This window comes from Coloeus monedula, assembly GCF_965178545.1.
Source record: "Coloeus monedula genome assembly, chromosome: 1".
NCBI classification, from domain to species: Eukaryota; Metazoa; Chordata; class Aves; order Passeriformes; family Corvidae; genus Coloeus; species Coloeus monedula.
Window position 1 is genome coordinate 42,822,978 of NC_138781.1, and position 21,715 is coordinate 42,844,692.

The 21,715-nt window shown below is 37.7% G+C and overlaps 1 protein-coding gene across 3 annotated transcripts in view; it reads left to right on the forward strand.

The window, feature by feature from the left end:
- ANO10 (anoctamin 10) overlaps positions 1-21,715 on the forward strand; it is a 122,276-nt gene that overhangs the window by 62,241 nt on the left and 38,320 nt on the right. For all 3 annotated transcript variants that reach the window (XM_082293017.1, XM_082293019.1, XM_082293018.1), the window contains one exon: positions 18,683-18,799. In XM_082293017.1, coding sequence (XP_082149143.1) covers positions 18,683-18,799 — 117 coding nt within the window. The remainder of the gene's footprint in view (positions 1-18,682; positions 18,800-21,715) is intronic.

Sequence of the window (21,715 nt, forward strand, 5' to 3'; positions counted from 1 at the left end):
GCTGTGGAGCTGGGTTTTTTTAGCCTGGAGAAGAGGAGGCTCAGAAGCTCTACAGCTGCCTGAAAGGAGGTTGTAGCAAGGTGGGAGCAGTATCTTCTCCCAACTAACAAGCAGTAGAACAAGAGAAAGTGGCCTCAAGTTGCTCCAGGGAAGGTTTAGATTGGATATGAGGAAAAATTCTTCACTGAAAGGGTTGTTAAGTATTGGAACAGGCTGCCCAGGGAAGAGTTTGAATCACCATCCCTAGAGGTATTTAAAAGACCTGTAGATGTGGCACATAAGGACACAATTTAGTGGTGAACTTTGCATTGCTGGGTTAACAGTTGGACTTGATGATCTTAGAGGTCTTCTCCAACTTAAATAATGCTGTGTGTATTTCCTCAGCACTAGAGAAGCCTGCACAGCTGGATGATGATGAGAGAAACCCAGAAAGCTGAAGTGATCTTTATGTTTTGGGAAAGGAAATTAATTCAGTAATTTTATTGTATATGAAATGTCTTATAATTTCATTCCAGAAGCTTGAAAACAGTGCATCTTTGATGGTTTTCTTGTGATGTGCATGTATGAATGTTTGGGATGTCCCAGATATGATGAGTTAGTGAAGATGTAGCTTTGTGTGTTTGTTTTTTTTCCAGCAGAAGTCAGAAATTAAGAAAAATACTTATCTCCTGAAAATCCAGTGTAAGCATAATACAGTAATTTTAAAATAGTTGACTGAACACATCAAAGCATATATATGACATTTTCTAAAATATTCTCCAGTATTGTAGTCTCAGCATTCTTTAGCTACGCAAAAATAGTTCACAAAATTTTCTGTCACATTCTGTATTTCGTATACAGGTTAAAGGTTTTATGAAGTCCTTCTTTTTCTTACTAAAATACTGAAGTTATTACCATTAACACTGTATGGAAGCCCTGGAGAGATCAGTGTTGTAAAATGTGAGACTTCTGCCTGTACCCATTCATGTAAATGAACTCATTAAGTACACAACCTAAGCAATATGACTGTTTTAAGTAGCTAGCTTCAGTAATCACAACAGACTAGGAACTGTACTTCATATTTCATAGCTTACTGTTTTTAATGTTTCAAAGTGACTTTTCTGCAGAAACACAGGATCATAAAAAGGTTTTGGAGTATTTCTTCTACTCAAGCACTGTTGTGTTTATTTCCCTCTGAGTTCAACTGGTGAGTTTTTTATGGCATTTACTCTTAAATTTATACAAATTGGAAAGTCTCCCCTAACCTTTAACAACGTGAAAGCTAGTATCCGTCTGAAGCCAGTTGCCTAGACTACTGTCTGGGCAAGTGGAATGTATAGACACCTGCAGAGAATCATTCCTGCCTTCATTTGGAATATGCCATCTGGGGATGTGGATCCTGCTAGCTTTGGCTATGCTTGATTTATTAGATAATTAAACTTAGATGAAAGAAAAGCTCATACATGATTTTAATTTATTTTGCTCAACAAAAAGGTCTTGATCCAATTTTGAGTGTCTAGTCTTTAATCTCAGGGTAATTATTATTAGTGCTTGTCTGTTTCAGTGACTCAAATACTTGGGCAAACTATAAATACTGTATAGTAAAACAGAACTTATAAAATACAGGTATCTGATTTCAAGCATGTAGGTCCAAAAGCAGCATTGACCTGGTTTTCAGAACTAGAGCACTGGTGGTTGTGCCAACAAAAATAGAGCATGCTGACACTTTGTCAGAAACTGGTTTTCAGCATACGATCTCCAAACTCGTGCTCTGAGGTATGTGGTGATAGGGGATTGCTTTTCATTTTTCATTTCCAGGGCTATTGTCTGGCTTAATAATATTTGTCACTCTAATCTATGGAGGAAGACATGTTCATTCCACTTTTAGTCTTGCTGTGCGTCTATGCTATGAGGCATACAGGGCTTTTTGTCTTGTGAGCTTCATAGCTAAATTAATTTTGCAGGAAAAATGAGAGATTGCTATTAGTGTTGAAGTTTTAAGAAGGAGCCATCCAGATGAGCTTGTGCTTTGCCATTCAGCACTAATCTTTCCATTTAAATCATAAATCTATGCCTTCTTGCTTGTTTTGTCATTGATCAAAACTGTGGTGTTTGGAGCAGGAGCTCATTCTGAGTCATCAGTGTACGTGCAGTGTGTGGGACTGAGGAATATGCAGGTATCTAGCTGGGCTGAATTAAAATGACCTTGTCCAGAACCCAATTAGGAATTTTATGTCAGTCACGCTGTCTGTATGCTCCCACCCATCTTCATGCAGCACATGGCCCACCCCTGCACTCTGTGTGTGCTTAGGGAGAAGGCTGCTGCTCCCAGCTGGCTTTCCTCTCCGTGAAGGAATGCTTTGCTGGTGGGCTACAAACAGCAAAGGTTATTTGCACTATTTAAGCTTAAGTAGAGAAGTGAGCAAGGGAACGCAGGTCTACTCCCTTGTGATTGGAAGCTGTGTTGGTAATAGTTCAGGATAAAAACAAAGCTAGGATTCTTGAAAATGCTTTTAGTCAATTTAAAAACCTTGTTTTCATGATGGAGTGTTGTTCAGTTGTAAGCACTTTCAGCTACAAGGGTTTACTTTGCAGGTAAATATATAAAAGCAAAATGCATAAAGTAACTTTGTGTAAAGTAGATCTGCTATTCAGAAAATTGTAACAGAAGTTCATACACGTTATTGAAGAATAGATTGTCCACTGGGAAGCATCTAAGTGCATACAAGGAAGAAATATGATGCACTATAGAGGGAGTGCAAGTTTGTGCTGTAATCTCTCCCAGGCCTATTATTGACTGAGAGTTACGGCATGTGCATTTTAGATAGCAGACCTGTTTGGCATTTCTGACCTGTTATTTGTGAGCTATTGAACATCTCGTAGCAAGGGAGAAGAAAGAACATTAAAACAAGCCTAAAGCTTTGATCAGCATTGTGATTTTTAATCTTTTGTATTCAGTTGGAAGTTTTTATTGGCAAAATTGGATTTTGCAACTCCTTATTGCCTTATGGAAGAATGCAAGTGATCCCCGATCTTAACACCGGTTTTCTCCCAGTGACACAATCTAACCAGACTTGATTTCAAAAACTGCATATAAATGTTTTATGTCAAGAAAACATGTATTATATTTGAAACAAATAATGGCTGTCTTTATTGCTTCTCTGCATTTAAGAGAGACAAGTATACATTCTGAGAAACAGCTCTATGTGTAATGTTACAAGCAGCATTATGTATTCAGAAAACTGTATGATTTTAAATGAACCTTTTTAAAAAATGCTATTGCTATACAAATACCTAGAAAGAGGAGACACGTAACACTTGAAAACAAAATGTGAGCCATCACCCTAGGTTTTCTATTTATAGAAGTTCCTTAATGGTTGAATCTCTATCATTCTTGCAGTAAACCTGGATGCTAAACTGTTTGGAATGGGCTGGGATTGCTGTGTTGGATGCAAATGATGGGTCTTGTGCATCAGTCTTTTGGATTACACAGGGGTGGCGTATTAACTGTGTGAATGGCCATATCCTCACTGTTGGTACCAGATACAGAACTGAGGACTCCTGAGGCATAACACCTCAGGAGCTTTGGGCCACAAGAAGAGTTGTTAGAGTGAAATTCTAAAGGGGGTATATTGAGAACTGGCACTTAGAATTACAGATTGATCAGAGAAGCCCAGAAATTCATCCTATTAAACATATCCTGCTGCTGACAGGGCCAAAAAGACTACTTTAACTGTGCAGCAGCAAGTTCACTTGGAGATAGCAAGTCTGACAACATTCTAAAAGTATGAAGGAGAATTTAAATTAAAATAAAGGTCAGCTGTATATATTTAAGCTTTAAAAATAATAGTCAAAGGACAAAAAGATTGAATTGGCCATGTGAAGATAAGATTGCTGGCATGGTGGGAAATAAAAGAAGGGAGAGATGAACTTTTAACCCAACCAAAACAAATTAAATCTGTGTCCCTCAAAAGCAAAGCATTGTCAGAAAAATTACCCTTACTAACAACCAAGCATGTCCTTAATGAGATCAAGGACTTAACCTCTGACAGAACAGGGTAGCAAAGCACCTCTCTGATCAATACTGTATCGTTTTGTCTCTCCTTCAGTGTTATAGGAAAATTAAGTAAACCTGTGCACAATGGCATTCTTTCCTTTAGAAATGATATTTTAGTATTTTAAAGCTTGTTTTATACTCGCTTCAGGCAACACAATTTATCAAAGAAACTCTTGCCATTTTCCTGGTTTGAAAGTCTTAAGTATTAATCTTGGAAGAGTAATGATTCTGAAGAATGGCTTATATTTTCAGAAGCATCCTGGACATCAGTGATCCCCAAGTGTTTTTTCTTTGGACTGTATTACCTAGTGCTTTTTGTGTGGGGGAGAGAAGTTAAGCAAAAATTAGTAAATGCAACATGGAAAGTTGCAAAATTATTTAAAACAAAATAATCCCTTCCCCACAAAACAACAAAACTCAAATTTCTAAAGATCTGGGACAGGATAAAATGGTGATATACGTGTGCCATGTGTTCAGTGATAGCGTTTTAAACATAGTAGCTGATTTTAAAAGATCAGGTATTCAGTTAAAAAAAAAAAAAAGTAACTGCCTTCATGGTCATGGAAAACAAAAGCAGAAGCAGTACAGTGTTTGGAACTTCTCTAGTTTGCATCTGACATCCCTGTAAATTCTGAAAACAATCTAGATACTTTTCAGATTTGAGGGTAATATGCTTGTTCCTGTTGAAAGTGAGCAAGGTGTATGTCTGCTGACTAGTAAAGATACTGTTTCTGTCTTGAGAGAGCTTGGTATCTGTGATGCTAAAATGCTTCATCATAAAAATGGATTTTAAATTGCTATATACAGCAAAGTCATTTTATCTAATGCAGAACCATTCAGTATTATCCAAGAACAGTAATGTTCCTCTGGTTTGAAGGGAAAATATACTCAATTTTATTCTTAAAATGCTTGTTGTCATGCTGGAAGGTCTTACTTTTGGATATTGTCTGACTGCGAAATTTTCTTCCTGTGTTTGAGACATACTTATATTTCTTCGAGTAAAAATGCTGGATGAGATGTTAGGAAAAAAATGTAAGTAGCAAAACTGATTTATGAGCCTTTTTGTTACCTGACATGACTTTAACCTTTTGCTTTGTGTAGCAATTTACTAGGTTAGAAGGTAATTCCTTAATTGTTATGTCACAAAACCCTATATAACATCAAGTACTGCTGGATCTCTCAGGCATTCCGGGACAAGTTCTCCCACTGTATTTTTTTTAACCATTTTAAGAGTATGGAGAAGACGTCTTTTGTACATAAGGATGTGTATGTTTAGATTAACAAGCAACGCTTGGTCAAGGATATAAAAAAGTAAAAAAAAAAAAAAATCTAGGCCAGGAGGTCTTAGGGATTTCTCCTTTCAAGTAACAGCTCTTAAAGAGCTTCTGAGGAGAAAAAGGCAGGGTCCCAGCAAAGTGAAAATTTTGTTCATGTTTTGCCTGTTCACAGTGCTGTTGTTTTGTTTGTAGTTCAGATTCATGTGACTGTTGAGGGAGTCTGTTTGGATGAAAGATTTGAAATGTTGTGATCTTCAGTGATTTCACTTTTATAAACATGTCTCTTTTGAAGACATTAATTGCATTAATTGACCAGGAGTGCCTATTTTCAGAGGTGAGCACCTGTCTCTGCACCCAGGGAGTCATCTTGTCCCTTTTGGAGACAGCAGGCTGTGGAGATGGTAAACTGGCTTATGTTGCTGTTTGGGGGCAGTGAAGCTGGCAGAGTGCTGGTGCATCACAGTCCATTCCAAGGCATGCTCTGTTTGTAGCAACAGTCTTGCCCTTACGTACCAGGTTTGCTCAGTCCTGTACATTCACATCCTTTTGTCTTTCTCTGTATACTTCTCTCATTTGTCCTGAAGAACTCTCCTTACCCATGCTTAGCACAAAAAAGGAGCAGTAATTTGCTTTATCTACAAGCAGAAGGAAAGGCACTGTAGAATAATTTCATTTCCATCACTTTCTTAACTCAGAGAAGAATGAGAATTCCTTTTCAGTCTGGACATAAGGCAAATCAGTAAGTACAAATGGTCCCCAGATTCAGGAAATAAATACCTACTTTTTATCAGTCTGTGTGCAGACCCAGGACTGGTTCAAAACTCAAAGTCTGTGGGATACATACTTCTGTAAAACCATCCTCCTGGTTCACAGCAAGCCCAAGTCACTGCTGCTAGAAGTTATTTCTGTAGTGAGATAATGCCTCTTCTCATTCCCAGAATGAGTTTTGAAGCTGGGATACTGTCATTTTTGGTATCATGTTACTCCTTTTAATTATTAGTAGCAGGCCTTCTAAAGTCACAGGTTGAGATGATTTCTTCCTTCAGTCCCTAGACTGTTCAGAATTGCAAGACAGCCCTAGTCAGCTCTGTTGAGATTCGTACGTGGAAAGTCTCAGTTTTCCACCTGTCTCTGCTTGCATGCATTGTTATAGGTACACAAGGATCTGTTCAGATTTAGTTACTAAGGTCCAGGGTCTTGTCTGACGTCTCAGGGTTATCAGTTTGAGATTCTTGAGGTATATTTTAGAGCCATGTTCAAAATTGCAACTTAATTAATTTTAAATTGAAAGTGTCCCTCTCAGCTGAGATAGTTTCTGCCACTGAATGAATCAGCTGCAGGTTTTTATGGCTGATTATTCCTATGTGATGATGTTTCATAGCAACAAAGTGATGCTGAGCCCTTGCTGCAAGTTGGTCTTGCTCCAAATGGTCTTAAAATTCTAATTGAATCTGTAAATAGAGCTCTTTTTTTTTTTTTGCTTTTTTTTTTTTTTTTTTTGCTTTCAGCCTTGCTATTTGTAGGGAGATGAGAAGTTGTGCTCACTACGTGTTGTCAAAGCTGTTACACCACTGAGATTAAACCGTTGGTTTTCTGTTCTGACTGTAGTTCCAAAGGCCAAACTACCAAGTCTCAGAAAAAAGCTCTTAAATGAGTAAGTAAATAAAAGTATTTGTTGATGTTTGTTGGTATTGTTGATATTTGCTGATATTCCTTTCTCCTTACACATCAGAATTCAATTGACAACCTCTTCCGTTTCAAATGTGAATTTTTTTGAGATGTCACAGATGCCCACTGAATTTGTCAAGCTGTAAGCATTGGGTTACACTGATACTTTTGGAGAACAGTACTGCGCTGATGGAACTATGCGTATCCCAGTGTACAGGAATTACTGCTTTGTAGTCTTCATGTTGGGATTCACATTCTGACTCACTTTCTCAGCTGACAGAAGGACTTGATAGAATCACTGAGTGCCACTGTGTAGAGCATGGCTTGTTCTTCCTCTCTGGTGAAGAACAGAACTTTCCAAGGGCTTTGCATTCCTTAAAGACATAAGCAGTTTTGGAAGTGTTCCTTAGGCTGCTTTTACATGACTGTGTCATATGCAAGCAATTGAGTTTTGCAGCAATAACACACCTCCCAACTTTATGCAAAGAGTTCAGCATTACCTGCAGTATTTTGTCTCAAAAGTGAATTTGGCTCACAGTTAAAGATTCTCTTTTTGTCAGCTTGGACAGACCAATTATGTTCCCAATAAGTTGAAGCAGGTCAGCAGCTAAGGCTAAACTCTGGGCTGTGCTCTGTTGCAGGGACCTGCTGCGGCCATAAAAGCTGATGTGAGAATTCCATGGTTTGCTTCCAGCAGCTTTGATGAAGAACTCTTTTTATAGCTAGGGCAGGTAATGGTGTTCCAAAACAGAGAAAATGGTGTGTAATTTAGTGAATACCCATCCAGAGAAAAGACAGATAAAGAGGGCTTGAGGAGGATGTATAGGTCTTTATTTTTTTTTAAGATACAGTTTTAATGAAAGCTTTTTAGGTGTTGGCAGCATATCCAAACACCTGCTGCAATGTTTAATTAAAATACTCCAGCTGAATAGAAAGCTTTCCTTCTGACCTTTATTGAAAAGCAAAGGATTATTTGACTTTGATAGTTCTGACAAAAAAACCCCTTAGTTTTTACAGGAAAAAATGCAGGTGATGAGTTCCCAATATGAAAAATAGTCAGTTGTGATTTTTCCCTACACAATTGTTTCAGATTAGCTAGTTTTATTGGACCCTTTTCAATTAATTCCTTTTGATTAAAGTTGCACAGGAATAGAGACGACAATTAATCTGCAGCTTAGAGTGTGACATATTGCAATACCGTTTGTTTTTTCTCTGATAAGTCATGGCTGTGATATTTTGTTTATTTTTAACATTCCATGATTCACCTTTTGGTCCAGATTAAAAAATATGCCATGTCCTATAGAATTTACTTAAAACTTCAAAGAGAAGTAGAGCAAAGCAAACCACTTAGAACAGGGTGAATGCAATACAGTAGGAAGAAAGCTGCGCATTGCACTAAAATCTTGACTCATTCAAAGAAGGTGCATTGGCAGTGTGGTGAAACACTGTGTTTTGTTTAAAACGTGTTTATTCAGCTATGGGTCTTTATTTATCTTGGTGTTGTGAGGCAAAGAGATTTTTCAGTAGGATGAATGTTCTTGTGAATCAGCTTTGAAAACATCATAAGACCTGCTGCATGTAAAGCCAGGGAGCTATGAGAGAAGTAAGCAAATAGCTGGAAATACAATACCACGCATCTGGTTGGAGAACTTGTTATTCACAGTTAAGGTCAAAAGCTAAAGTGTGTGTCATCTTGAAGAATGACTGACTGAGGCTTCACTCAGAACTAAACACCAGTTACCTTTTTTGTTTCTTGCTGTCAAGGCGACAAACAAGAACATCAATTTCAGTGTTTAAAATAGTTTAAATTGTAATGTAGGTGCAACATCACCTTTTCCATCACACATTCATAAACTGGAAAAAAAAAAGGTCAGATAAGTCTAATAGTCCTTCAGTCTCCAGAACCACCCCACATTTTCAGGAAAATCATCTGTATGGCTTGTTGAAGTATAGTGGATTTCCATTCATTTGCGTATGTTTTGGTATCTTTGCTGAATCTGTCCACAACTCAGTTGGAAGTTCCATATCTGTTCACTTTGGCTTGGACTAGGACAAATGAGGTTTGGTTGAGGCAGGAGCAAAAAGTTCTTAAAATCTGTGAGGCCTGCAGCAGGTGACAATTTCTGTTTATCACTGATCTAGTAGTTTTAAAACCCTGGCAGGAACATTGCTTCATATCTCATTACTAATCATCAGGTTGCTAGTCAGGTAACCAAGGAGGAGTTTCTGAGCCCTGGCAAACTGAATTCCTTACAATACATAAGTACATGTGCCATAATTTTCTTGTATCTTTTTTTCACAGAGAAAAATGTATGACTTAAATGTGGAAAGAAGTATGAGTTTTGCAGATTAAGAGAAAATGGCAATTTTTTCCCCCTTCCTTGATGTGGAACATTAGGGCATTTTGACAATAAACTATACCTGTCAGTATGGAAGCCGATATGTAACATTAGCAATCAGCTAAGAGGCACTTCATATGGCTTGTATTAATCATACTGTCAATTTTAATTCCATGGGCATCCTTCTTTCCACTTTTCACTTGGAATTTATTTCACAGCATGATCAAAGCTCTGCTGTTCATTACATTCAGCATTAGCTAATTTGGCTTTTGGCAACTCTCATCCCAGTTCCTATTAAATGCTGGCCATAAATTGAGATAAGCGTTGTGCCAAAACATTTCAGGATTATCAAACGGTAACATAAGAGATAGGTGCATTATCATGCTAGTTTGAAGACTGTTGGGTTACCGCAAAATTAACCATTAGCAGATACTTACAACCTCCAAAACAAATTTACACCTACAGTGATTTTTTTCATGTCTTCGGAATTGACTACAGGATTAAGCAAATGTGAGAAAAATCATGTTTCTGTAACATTTCTGAAATGCCTGTTTGTGTATGCCGTAGTTTTATAGAGAGTTTTATACAGACAGTTTTGCAAGTGTGCTGTATCATAAAATATTTTGGGTTACAGAATATGCTCTGTTTATACAACAAGATTATGAGGGCAACTGTTTTTTCCCAAGCTGCAGTCAGTTAGGAGCCTGTGTACAAGACTGATACCAAAAGATCTTTTATTTAGAATTTTTTCTTTCAGCAGGTGTTTCTAGAACCTTCCAAAATCCTTAATTTATAGTGATAGATATAAAAATGACAGTTTCCCTGGAGAGAAGGGAAAATGCTCCTTGGGTATGTAAGTTAAACACCCTCTCTTACTAGCACTTGGCCCTCTTTTGTTCATACTTCAGTCTTGAAGAAGTAATCTGAAGGTAGACTTAAAATTCCAGTGTAAAAGATCTATAAAAAGCCTTGAACAGATATGTAAATGGTGAGAAGTAATAAAGTAGTGGCTTTTTTCCCAGTCTCAGATAAGTTGGTGACAAAATTTCTGTAGGTTTTGGGCTGCCTCACGTCTTAATTGTTATTGTTGGAGAAAGTTACAGAGAACAGTTGGGCTTCTAAATCTTTTCAAAAAGTCTGATAAAACCAGATAATGCTGCAGTTCATTACTGGCTGAATATGATATGTAACAGCTGTGGTTTAAACATTAGTAAAAATAAATTATAAATAATTAGAAAATTTGTTTTTAAAAAAATACTGAATGACTAGAAAGCATAATATTATCATAAGACAGAAAATGGTCACAATTACGTAACTGACCAGATTACTTGTGCTTTTGAGTTTATTCGTATATATTTTGATAGAATATTTATTTATTTATTTGACGTAAATTTGTATCTAGTTTAAATACTTCCTAGGGCTTTCCAAGGGCAGGACTGAGTTTCAGAAATAGGATTGGCTTGCTGTACTTGCTTTCCAACCAGTCTTGTAGAGATCTTTTTGAAAACAGAAGGAGAGTACAAAAATATGTAAGGGCAGAAGAGATCAGCTTCCTCACTAGATGATGATGTTTGCAGTATTTTATTTTTGCTTTGCTTAACTCATTGCTTCTGCAGTTGCTTCCTGGAAACATGAGCACTGAATCTGTTTCCTTAGAGATTATCTTAACTTTTTTTTTTAATTGAAAAAACCTTTCTTGTTGTCTTACTTACTAGTCTCTTGCTTAAGCGTACTGGTGTGGAATTTTTTTTTTTCTTCCATCCATTTTGATAGTTTGTGAAGCAATTGTAGCATTCAGAATAAATTTACTTCTTCTGAGAGAAACCAATTCAGTAGTCTTGAGGCATAGGACCAAGACTTACCTGGTGTAGTGGTTTGGTCCAAAATACTCATTACATTTTACCTTCTGTGAGATAAGAATTAGGAGAAACGCAAAGCAGGCACCAAACTTGAAAGACTATAAAGAAGTTTATTAACAGACCTAAAAGAAGAAAAAAAATTTCATACCGCAACTTTAGAACTCTTCTCCTCCCCCCACCTTTCTCCCTTCTCCAAGTGACAATGTAAAAAGACAACCCTTCAGATGTTCAGTCTGTTTACCACTTCCATAATAACCTTGTTCAGTCCATTCAGGAAGAGGAGTCTCTCTTGCCCATGCTATGAACACATTATCACAACGAGACAGCCGCCCTCTTCCAAACAACTTTGTTCAGTCCATTTAGGAAGAGGAGTCTCTCTGCTTGCGAGTCCCTTCCCCCCAACTTGCAGCTTTTCCCACAACTGCTTTTGAGGGTCCACTCTTGAAGTTTTTTGGGGTACAATTTTAAGGTTGAGCTGTTCAGAAACAAAAGTTCTCTTCACCCATCTCTGGGAGTATTTAATCTCTAAGAACGGAGGCCCTTCTCCTTCCCTGGGAGCAAAGGGTCTTCCTCATCTTCGTCTTTAGGACTATCTCTGGGAGCATCTCTAGGAACTCAGGTTTTCTTCTTTCCCATTTGGAGCAAAAGTCCTCATCGCTTCCATCTCTCCCTGTTCAAACTTCTCATGAAATTACAGCTGCGTCAGCATCTGCCTATCTCAGCGCAGGTGCTTTTGCTCACGAGTTGAACACTCCACCCCCCATATCTTCATGGAATTACAACGGGTACTCTGATATATCATAGCTTCACAACAGAATTTCAGCTTTAAGCATCTCCTCTTTCTCTTCCCTCAGGTTTTCAGCTTTTCATGGCACTAAAAGGGTTAATCTCACCTCGGCCTTGCAGCTGGAATGTTGCTTATCGCTGTTGGTCACCTGACCTCTGCCTGACAGCGGTGCCGCTTTGCTGAAATTTTGGCCGCACTGGAGGAGGGAGGGGGAGGGGGCGAGTCAAGCTGCTCCGGCTGCCCACAGCCCTGCTGTGGAGGGGGGGTTCTGTGTGTGGAACAGGGCCCATCGGCTCCAGGATGGCCGTGGCCTGGCCCAGCCTGGCCCGAGCAGGGCCTGGGCCGGGCCTGCTGGCCCCCGCATGGGGCCCGCAGCCACCTGTCCCAGCACTGGAAATGAGACAGCTCTGCCTCAGGGTTTTCTGTTCTTAAGTGTGCATCACAGAGGCGGTCACAACTTGAAGTGGCTTAAAGAGTTGTCCAAATTCAAACTGGCCAGCTGATAGGTTCTGTCAGGTCGTAGAGGAAGCTGTAAGCACCACTTTGCAAGAACATCACATGCTTGCTAACCCATGACACCTGGAAAGAGGTGTGTTTCAGTGCTTCTAGAGGCCAGAGCTGCTAAAATGAACCCGGATTCTCATGAAGCAGCTTAATACTTGCAGTTGAAATATACCTCAGAACAGTACATTAAAGCCTGGTATCTTTTTCAGCATAGATTTCTACTTGTGATGTTTTACAGTGGATTGGTAATAAAAATACAGACCAGGATTCCTGCACTACCTAAAACAGTTTCTGAAGTGTAAATGCAAGGAGACGCTGTGCGAGCTGGCATTCTTCCTTTCAAACTCGTGAATTTAGTACGTGTCACATTCAACCACCTCTAGGAAAAAAAAAAAGCATTGTGATTCATCCATTAAATTTTAAGATCGAGATTCAGCAAATGACTTGAGCATTATCAGGCTTAAATGTTTCCCTGAACCTAAAAATATTTGTAGATATTCTTAAAACGAAACATAAGCTTAAGAACTCCGTTGAGCACGTCTAAGTTTCAAACATCCTGGTGGGGTCAGTAGAAGGTGGATGATCTGCTCCTGCCCTTCTGGCAGTCAGCAAAACGTTCTGGCAGAAATGAAGCTACCAGGTTTCCTTGGGCAGCCTTTGTGTGTGTGTACTCAGAATGTAAGAGGAAGAAACGGATGTTCTATTACAGATGATAAATGGACCGGATAATGCTGTCTCTGCTCACACTCCCGGACACGTTTTGTAATACGCTTCTGCTCACTTGCATCTACCTCAGCCACATTTTAATGGGACAGGCTCAAACTCTCCCTGCTGGATGGGTTCTTTTTAAGTTTGTAGTTTTGAGGTTTTGTATTTAACATAAAGGCCTTCCACCTTCTGTGGAAGTCGAAGATCTAATAAGTAAAGAAATAAATATAGGCTATTTATAAATACATAAAAATGAGATTTTTATGTTGAGGCATTGTATCTGTGCTCTGAAGTAGCAGTGTGAAGGCTGACAGAAGTTTAACTCTTATCTAAGTATGTGCTTTAGGATGCTCCTATTAGAAAACTGTCCCAACTTGGTAAAGCTACAAGCTTCTGAAACATCTCTGGTTTATGTGCTTTGTAGTGTCTTAAAGGAGGGCATCAGGTGTAAGTGCATGAACTTTTCACCTGTACTGAGCATATTTCAGTTGAGAACTGAGACAGATTTCACTGTGCTGAAGTGGCAAGAGACATTGGATCTGAGGTAGGAAGACTGCACTTCAGTCATAGTGTTTCCCTGGAGTTTCAGCAGCGAGGAGGCTGAAATGAGGGAGAAATGGGCTATGCTGCTTTGGGAATAAATAAATAGGGTAGATGGAGCTTACAGGTTGTGGCAAGTGTTCGGATTGTGGGTGTGTGCCTGTGGATGTTTGTGGAAAAGAAAATTAATGGGAGAGGTGAAGAAGCCATGAAATAGACCAACATGTAATAACTTTTTTGTCATCCCCTCCCCCCCTCAGGATTTTGGCCATGTCTGTGGATAAAATAAAATTTTGAAAGAAAAATTCCATAATAATATATGGGATATGTGATTTTAAAGGCAGCATTTATTGGATTAGCAGAAGAAAGGCCCTTTTTAAAGTCCCTCATCTGTGATAATTCTTCTCCCTTAGCAAGACTCTCTATTGAAGCCACTTCAGTCAACAGGAGGGAAGGAAGGTTTGGTCATGCTTTCTTCTTGGGTATATTGCAGAAATACTTGCTCATAAATTTATTGCTGTCTGTTAAAGACAGTTTAATTTATTTCAACTTCCTGAGCTTTATGAAAATTTTTCTTTGCCTGTATTGCTCCCTTGACAGAATTATTTTTCACTTTACTCCTGCCTTTTTTTCTCCTTGATCTGGAGTCCTAGCAAGGAAGCTAATGATCTCCCTGCCTTCTGCCCTGACAGCAACATGATTCTGCTGTCATGCCTTTCCTTTGGCAAAGACCAGCAGAGGACAGAGGTTCCAAGTGAGGTGCCAGTCTCGGGTGTTGGCTTTTGTGTAGGGTTCCTCACCTGTGCAGAGTTAGTAACCAAAGACCACCTCGCTTCAGAGTGTGGACTGGTTCTGGGCTGGTCTAGGTCCAGATTTCTGATTTTAGTTGAAAGTTTCTATAAATAGTAGATTATAGAATAGGCTTTTGATGCAAAATGTTATTAAGGTCTCCCCAAGCTGACGTTTGGCATACACTTCATCAGCTAACCAGCAACACAGCTACTGCTTATGTTATTTTCTTTCTTTTTTTCCTTCAGTTGAGCAGATTTTGTCAGTAATTGCTGTGGTAAAACCAGTACAGAAATCAAATTAGCTGTTCATAATTCCAGGAATTTAACCTTAATTTGCAGTTTCTGTTTTAGAAGAGGTGAGATTGGGGACCCACTGCTGCAAAACACAGCTGCTGCTTCTGCTCTTGTTGGTGGCTTTGCAGAACAGAATAGTTCTGGCTCGCCAAGCACCTGGCACAGGACCACAAGAGTTTGACGGCGCTGCATTTATCAGGGGGAAGAGATTCAGAGCTGTTTCTGTGCTTGCTTGGCACATTGCAAAATAAGAGGGGACTTTGCTGTTGGCATTGGAGAGCTTACAGCTTGTGGGAATGTTACCCCGGGTTTTGCTCACAGTGGAATAGTCCTCTTGTGATCATAAAGGGCATATTCTTGGAAACAACGCTGCTTTTTAATGGTTGCAGTTAGAAATAATGGTTGGGTTTGTAACCTGATTTCAACAAAAAACCCAAAACAAAAAAAAACCAAACCAAAAACCATCTCTATGAAGAAATAATAGTACTTGAACAAGTACATTTACACTAGTATAGCAAATTTGGATAAACTTCAGTATTTTGGTTTTATAACATATTCATACTAGTGTTAATGTAATGAAAGCAAGTCTTGTTGTTTCCCAGTGATTTATACTATACTCCTGAGACATTTCTTTTTTGAAAGCTGATGTCTGCTTTTTGTGGATCTGACTTGCAGGAGTTACACTCAACAAGATTAAGAAATCAGTATGGGAACGTGACTGATACAATGAACTCAACTACTCAACTCCCTACTTTTTCCTTCAATTTCTCTTGAATAGCTGCTTAAATTTCCTTTAAGTTACAATTTCAAAATGAAGTATAAACTGTTAATAAAATAGATCCATTTCTTTTCAAGAGGTTTCATGGATCATGTGACCCAGATTCATAATTTCTGCCTTGACAATTACCTTGACAGTTTTATTAATACTGCTCCAAATTTGCAAATAAGAACAGCTGGAAAAATTATCTGACGGAGGCTGTTTATCTGGTATCTTTTTTCAGGTTCATGGGAGTTATGAGGTGGGCTTGAAGTCAGTTTGCAGTCTGTTAGGTCCAGTGTGTTTTCTGAGTCACAAGACTTGCCCAGAGGGACATCCCACACGCAGTCTGGGCAGTTTGACTGGTAAAGCTTTGTTTTCATGGGAGGGAAAAAGAACTTTAAAAACTATTCGTAGGAATAAAGCAAAAGTCTTCCTAACCCTGTTTTTTTTGTTTTTTTTTTTTTTTAAACAATGGCCCTTAGTGGATGCCTAGGAAAGAGATGACAGTGGGGCAGGCAAAAGTAGTGACTTCCCACATCTGTACTCCAACTTTTGATCCCTCTCTGGCTTGAAGACTATTAGAGGTTCTGCCTTCATGTTTAAGACTGTATCCTTGTGTTTGTTGGCTCATTTGTGTTAGCATGAAAACTAATTTCTGACAAGCAGCTAAATAAAACTCTTCACATGGTGAAGTAATTAAAACATGTTGCCCTTCTAAATTTAGTTGAAAAGATACAATGTTTTCCGGGATTAACTTCAGTATTTTTGTTGGGTTTAGTTCTGGTTTCCGTAGATGTCTTTTCTATTCCTTCCTCACCTGTATCAAAAATGGGAAAAACTTAGTCAGTTTTTATCCTCCATAATGTTATTTACATTTCCTTGAAATTATTTATTCTATTTTCTTAAAAGCTGTTTGAATTTGGAGCTACTTTGAAGTCTCTGTGTAAAGTTACTCACTTGGTTTATGTTTTCAAAACTCCTCGAGGCAGTGCTTGAATAATTACATTTGCAAAATTTGATTTTTACTCCTTATTATAATTTAAAAAATACAATTTTTTTTTGTTGAGCAATGTGAGATGAACCCCAGCCCAAAGGACTTTGGGCATCTAGAAGTGACTTTGTGTGATGCTGAGTCTTTTTTTAACTGTCCATTGTAACTTTCCAAATAAATATCCCTTTCCAAATTCCTCAAATATTGCTAGTTCTGCCTTAGCCCAATCCTGTTATTTTGTTTTGAGTTATTCCCAGTTTGGTCTCTTTATTTTCACATTGCCATACCAAAATTTTATCTGTAGATGAGTTATTCCCCTTCAGTCTGTGAGTAGTTATGACTCTATTCTGTACAGGAGTATTGTTTGTCTTGTTCAATTATTGTCTTCAGCATTTTACTTTCTTTAATTTAAGACATTCCTCCAAAGCTGACTTTGATACATGATACTTTGATACAAGCTGACTTTTTATTGCTGTGTACTTCTAGCATAAACCAACATTGTTTGCTGTCATTTTTTTGGAAGAAAAATTTCTCAGTAGCAGACGGTATTAAGTAGAGGGGGGAAAAGAAAATCTAAATGAGTGAGAGAATATTTTACTGTTGACATAATTTTTTTAATAATGTCATATTAACCATTGCATTGCACAGCCGACGTGCCAAGTGATTCATTAACCTCTTTGTGTTTTCATTGTATCAATTTTTAGCCTCCCACCTCTTTACAGAAAGTATTATTCTTTGTACAGTTTGTTTCCTAGACCTACTATGTTTCTGCAATACATTTTAAGGAATATTTTAATGTATGGCTCTTTGTCATTGTTCTCTTGTTACCATAATCTGACTTTTTACTTTAACCCTTACATATTGCCTTGTTTAGAGTTTCACTACAGCTCCTGTGAAGTCGATAGTGTTTTCATTAGCTTCTTGCTTGTGTAATACCAGAATGTGGGGGATTTTTGGTCTGTTATGTTGTTATTCATGTGCCCAAGTCCATCAAGATCATACAGTTCAGCAAAATGGTATTTCAGGGAGGAGCACTGCTCTGCTCCCTATTATATTAAAAAACCAGGGGAATTTGTGAAGTAGCTTGGATGTACTATCTAATTTAAGCACCGCCATGAGTATCATCATGCCAGTGTAAGCACATGCTTGAAGTTAAGCACATATATTTGAGTGTTGCCTTATCTTGGTCAGGGTTTTCTCAGCTAGGAGCAAGTTCCTGCTTACAAACATGCAGCATACTGTCAGCTCAGGCCTTGAAAGAAGAAGATCTATTATTTAGATTGTAGTTGACATAAATGAAGAAACAAAACCACTGATTTGACAGTTTGGCATTTGTTTTTTGTGAGATAGTGCATATTTGAGTGATATAAAGACTGCTCAGTGACTGGGTTCAACAGAACTTCGTGGTTGTTTTCTCTTAAATAAGATTATAAAGTTTTGCAATAAATTATGACTAATTTGACATCTTATATATGGAATGTTTCTCCATTTCCTGAAAAGTTCCTGTTCATGGGTGTGCCACTTCTTTAAGGATTATGTTTTACTTAGTTTTGTTCTTTTCTGATGCTCTCAGGAATGCTTTTATGTTTTAGTAACTTCTCTAATGCAGAAATTCTGTGTTTGTTCATACCTTTTACAATATCTTGTTTCATTTGTATCATGACATACATATATGTATGCACATATGTATGTTGTTATAATTCCATCTGATATGTATTTGTATGTATATTTATATATATGTATGTATACATGTAAAAAATCCACTCTGAAACTGTATATACTGGGTGCCATAATTCAATTCCTATACACCAATAATATGTTTTAAAAGCTGTTATTTTATCTGGAATCACAAATACAAAATTCATTTAGAATGTTATCGTATACAGTGAAAATAGGATTATTATGAAAATAAGCAGACTATGTGTGTTTAGATTCAAATTATGGATGACTTGCAAACAGAAAAAATACAGAGTAGCTGAGGCCTAACGTGGTTATAGTAAGCTGTGTTGTACATGTTGCAAGAAATCATTGTTTATACATCTGTTACTAAAATTTAGAAATATTATGCTGTTTTCTTCATGCTTCAAACTCTATAAAACAACATTTTTCTTTTTCTTTTTTTTCACAGCACTTGCTACTAGCAATAAAGTTTATCATGGCTTTTGTAATTCCTGATAAACCAAGAGATATCCAGATGAAACTCGCCAAATTGGAATTTGAATCTTTAGAGGCTCTCAAACAACAGGTAAAAAAGAGCATTTCAGATGCAGCTTCATTTTCTCTTAATCCATCATTCCTTAAGAAGTGGAGCTGAGAGTTCTAACTTACTCATCTGTACTTTCAACCCACCAATGCATGCAAATCAACACCAGGAAAATGATCTTCCCTTTCAGACAGCTTGAAATTCCTGGTGTGGCTGGTAATGTAGCACCTTATAATGTCTGTTGTCCTTGTGTGTGCAAACATACTTTGTTTATATTGTCACTTTTAAAGGACATTGGTCCTATGAAACCTCATTTCATCCTCTGGAGGTGTTTGTTACTACAACAAATAGAATTGCTTTCATTTCTGAAATACCATCTCAAGTAAACAGTTAACTTGGCTCTAGTATTAATCAGAAATTGTAAACAGGCTGAACATGTTTGAAATAACTGTGTTGAGAAGTATATACATGTGAGGAAGTAGTGATGTTGCCTTATTTTACTGTCCATACAGTATTCTCATTTTATTGTGTAAAAAGGGATATTCTACAATATACTTAACAAGCATTCCAAAACAATGTAGGAAAATAAGGAACTAGATTGTTTTACTGAAAATTTCTGTTTGAACAAATTATTCCATAGAGTCAGTGGTGGAGATTGCAAGAGACGACGAATTGCACAGGATTAGCTTCAGTAGGATACAGAGATTCTACAGAGCTGGTTTTGCAGTGGTGGCATTCTTTAGGAGCTTCTGACTGTACAGTGCTAGATGGGATTTCTAAGCTATTTTACATATCAGAAAACGAATTAAGAATAAAAATGCAAGCATTGAGCTGCAGAGACTGGTTTCCCTGTTTATTTTCATTTCAGATATTTTCACACTGCAGAGCATGGTTTTACATGAGCATGTTCTTTGTGTGCTCTGCATGCACGTATGTGAACTCCTCTATACTATTTATTATGTGTGTAAAATGGAAGGTTACTTTTTAAAGCATCTACTGTAGCTGCATGTGAAAAAATGATCTCTTTTTTCTGAACAAACTGAGTCTGTAAACAATGCACTGCCTTTTCTAGTTAAAATCCCACCATTTTGTGTGATACTAGAACATCGCTATTGAGGCCAGTGCTGTCTTTCTTAATCAGCCATGACAAACAAAATCCAAATTACAGTCGTATCTAATGCCTGATAGTTTTGGTTTGTTTTTCTGTAGTAGGTTACACAGTAGAGAAGTTACCAGGAGCTGGCCAGGGATCTCATGTGGTTTTTAGATAATATTAAAAGGAACAGGACTACATTTCTATTTCAGCTGTTCTTTCTCTGTTTTCATTTTGTAGACAGGCAAAACTAGTCACCCACTGGAATGTTAAGGTCAAGAGAATATAGTCACCTTTGGTCACAGTGTTCCAATTGGAATATGTACAGTGTCTCTTTCAATATGAGTGTGCATGTCAGCAGTTAGGTCTTCATCTCCTATCCTAGCATCTGTGCATTCCTACAATAATATATGCCCGATTCCCAGTTTTTCAGGGTTGCTTCATTAATTCAGTAGCGAAAAGTTAGTCTGAATTTCAGCAAGAACCAGAAGCCTGGCCTAGTTCTCACCTATACTTTCAGGCTTCCTAAAGGATCTAGGAAGAGTATTGGCTGAGTTTCAAGTGCCTTGATAAGTAGTTCAAACACAAGTATATGCCATCACTTTCTTAGATTTCCTCTGATTGATACTGTGCTACGTATGCCACAGACATGTAGATATTTGGGCGTTTTTTCTTGTTCCTTAGTGGGTTTTGAGTGAAAAATATCTGCGTTTAAAAGTAGTACATTGGCACTGCAAAAAGATACCGAAGCATTTATTTTAGAAGCACATTTTCTGTTTCTTCCTCTTATTACTGAGAGTCAGCATGGTAATTTATGCTGTACATCTTACTTTCAAGCAAAAAATGAGAACAACAAAATCCCCCAAAACAACAGGCATAAATATCTGGGGCGAATATGTTGTGGGATCAAATGTTATGGAGAAACTGGTTTGTATAATTTTGTGCAAGTATGCATCACATTCCTTTCTTGATGCTATGCAGACATGGCATTCCATTGTGTTTTACCATATAATCTTTTTAGAGTACTGCTATCTTGGGATGTAGCTGTTAGAAGGGTATTAACAATGCCACACTGTAAACCTCTGAGATGCCAAAATAGATTATTAGGTTCTGTATACAGTACATGGAGGGAAGGTCTCCTAATACGGCTGCTTTGAACAGTTGTACTGATTATGCTTGGGATCCTTAACTTTAGGTAGTGGGGTTACCTTTACATTTTCATTAATGCTAAGCTAATTGCTTTTTAACATGATGCAGTGGGACTGTAACTATTCTGTATTCAAATCCATTTGAGGACTTGGGTGTCTATTTGAAAGGGATTTTAGGGAATAGAGTGTCTGAGCTCTCTAATAGCGATGAATAGTCATCATTAGAGCTTGTTAAAAAAGCTCTTCTATATGGTGAAAAATTCCATTAAAAAAAAAGGAATTCATTTTATATTGGAATGTCAGTCTTGTTTTGAAATTCTCAAACTTTAGGAAAGGTTTTTAGGAACTTCTGAAATGTTTCTTTGAAACATTTCTTTACATAGTTTGTGTTGAGACTATTTAAAGGGAATACACTGTTGAATGGGTTGAATAATGTAATCTATTTTGAAAATACTTTGTTATGATACAGTCCTAGCATCACAACAAAGTTTGTTAATGTAAGTCAAGACAAGGTACATTAATCTTTCTGAATCCAAATTGGAGGATGTGTTACAGCTGTAGATTTTGCTTCAAATTTCCCTGTAAAGAATGATAGAGGAGGCTGATGGAGACTATTGTTGGGGGGGAGCTGAGGCAGAGAATAAATTAGTGTGAACTTTATCATAGGGGACTAATGACATTATGCATCAAGATTCTTGGAAGAGGAGCAGGAACGAT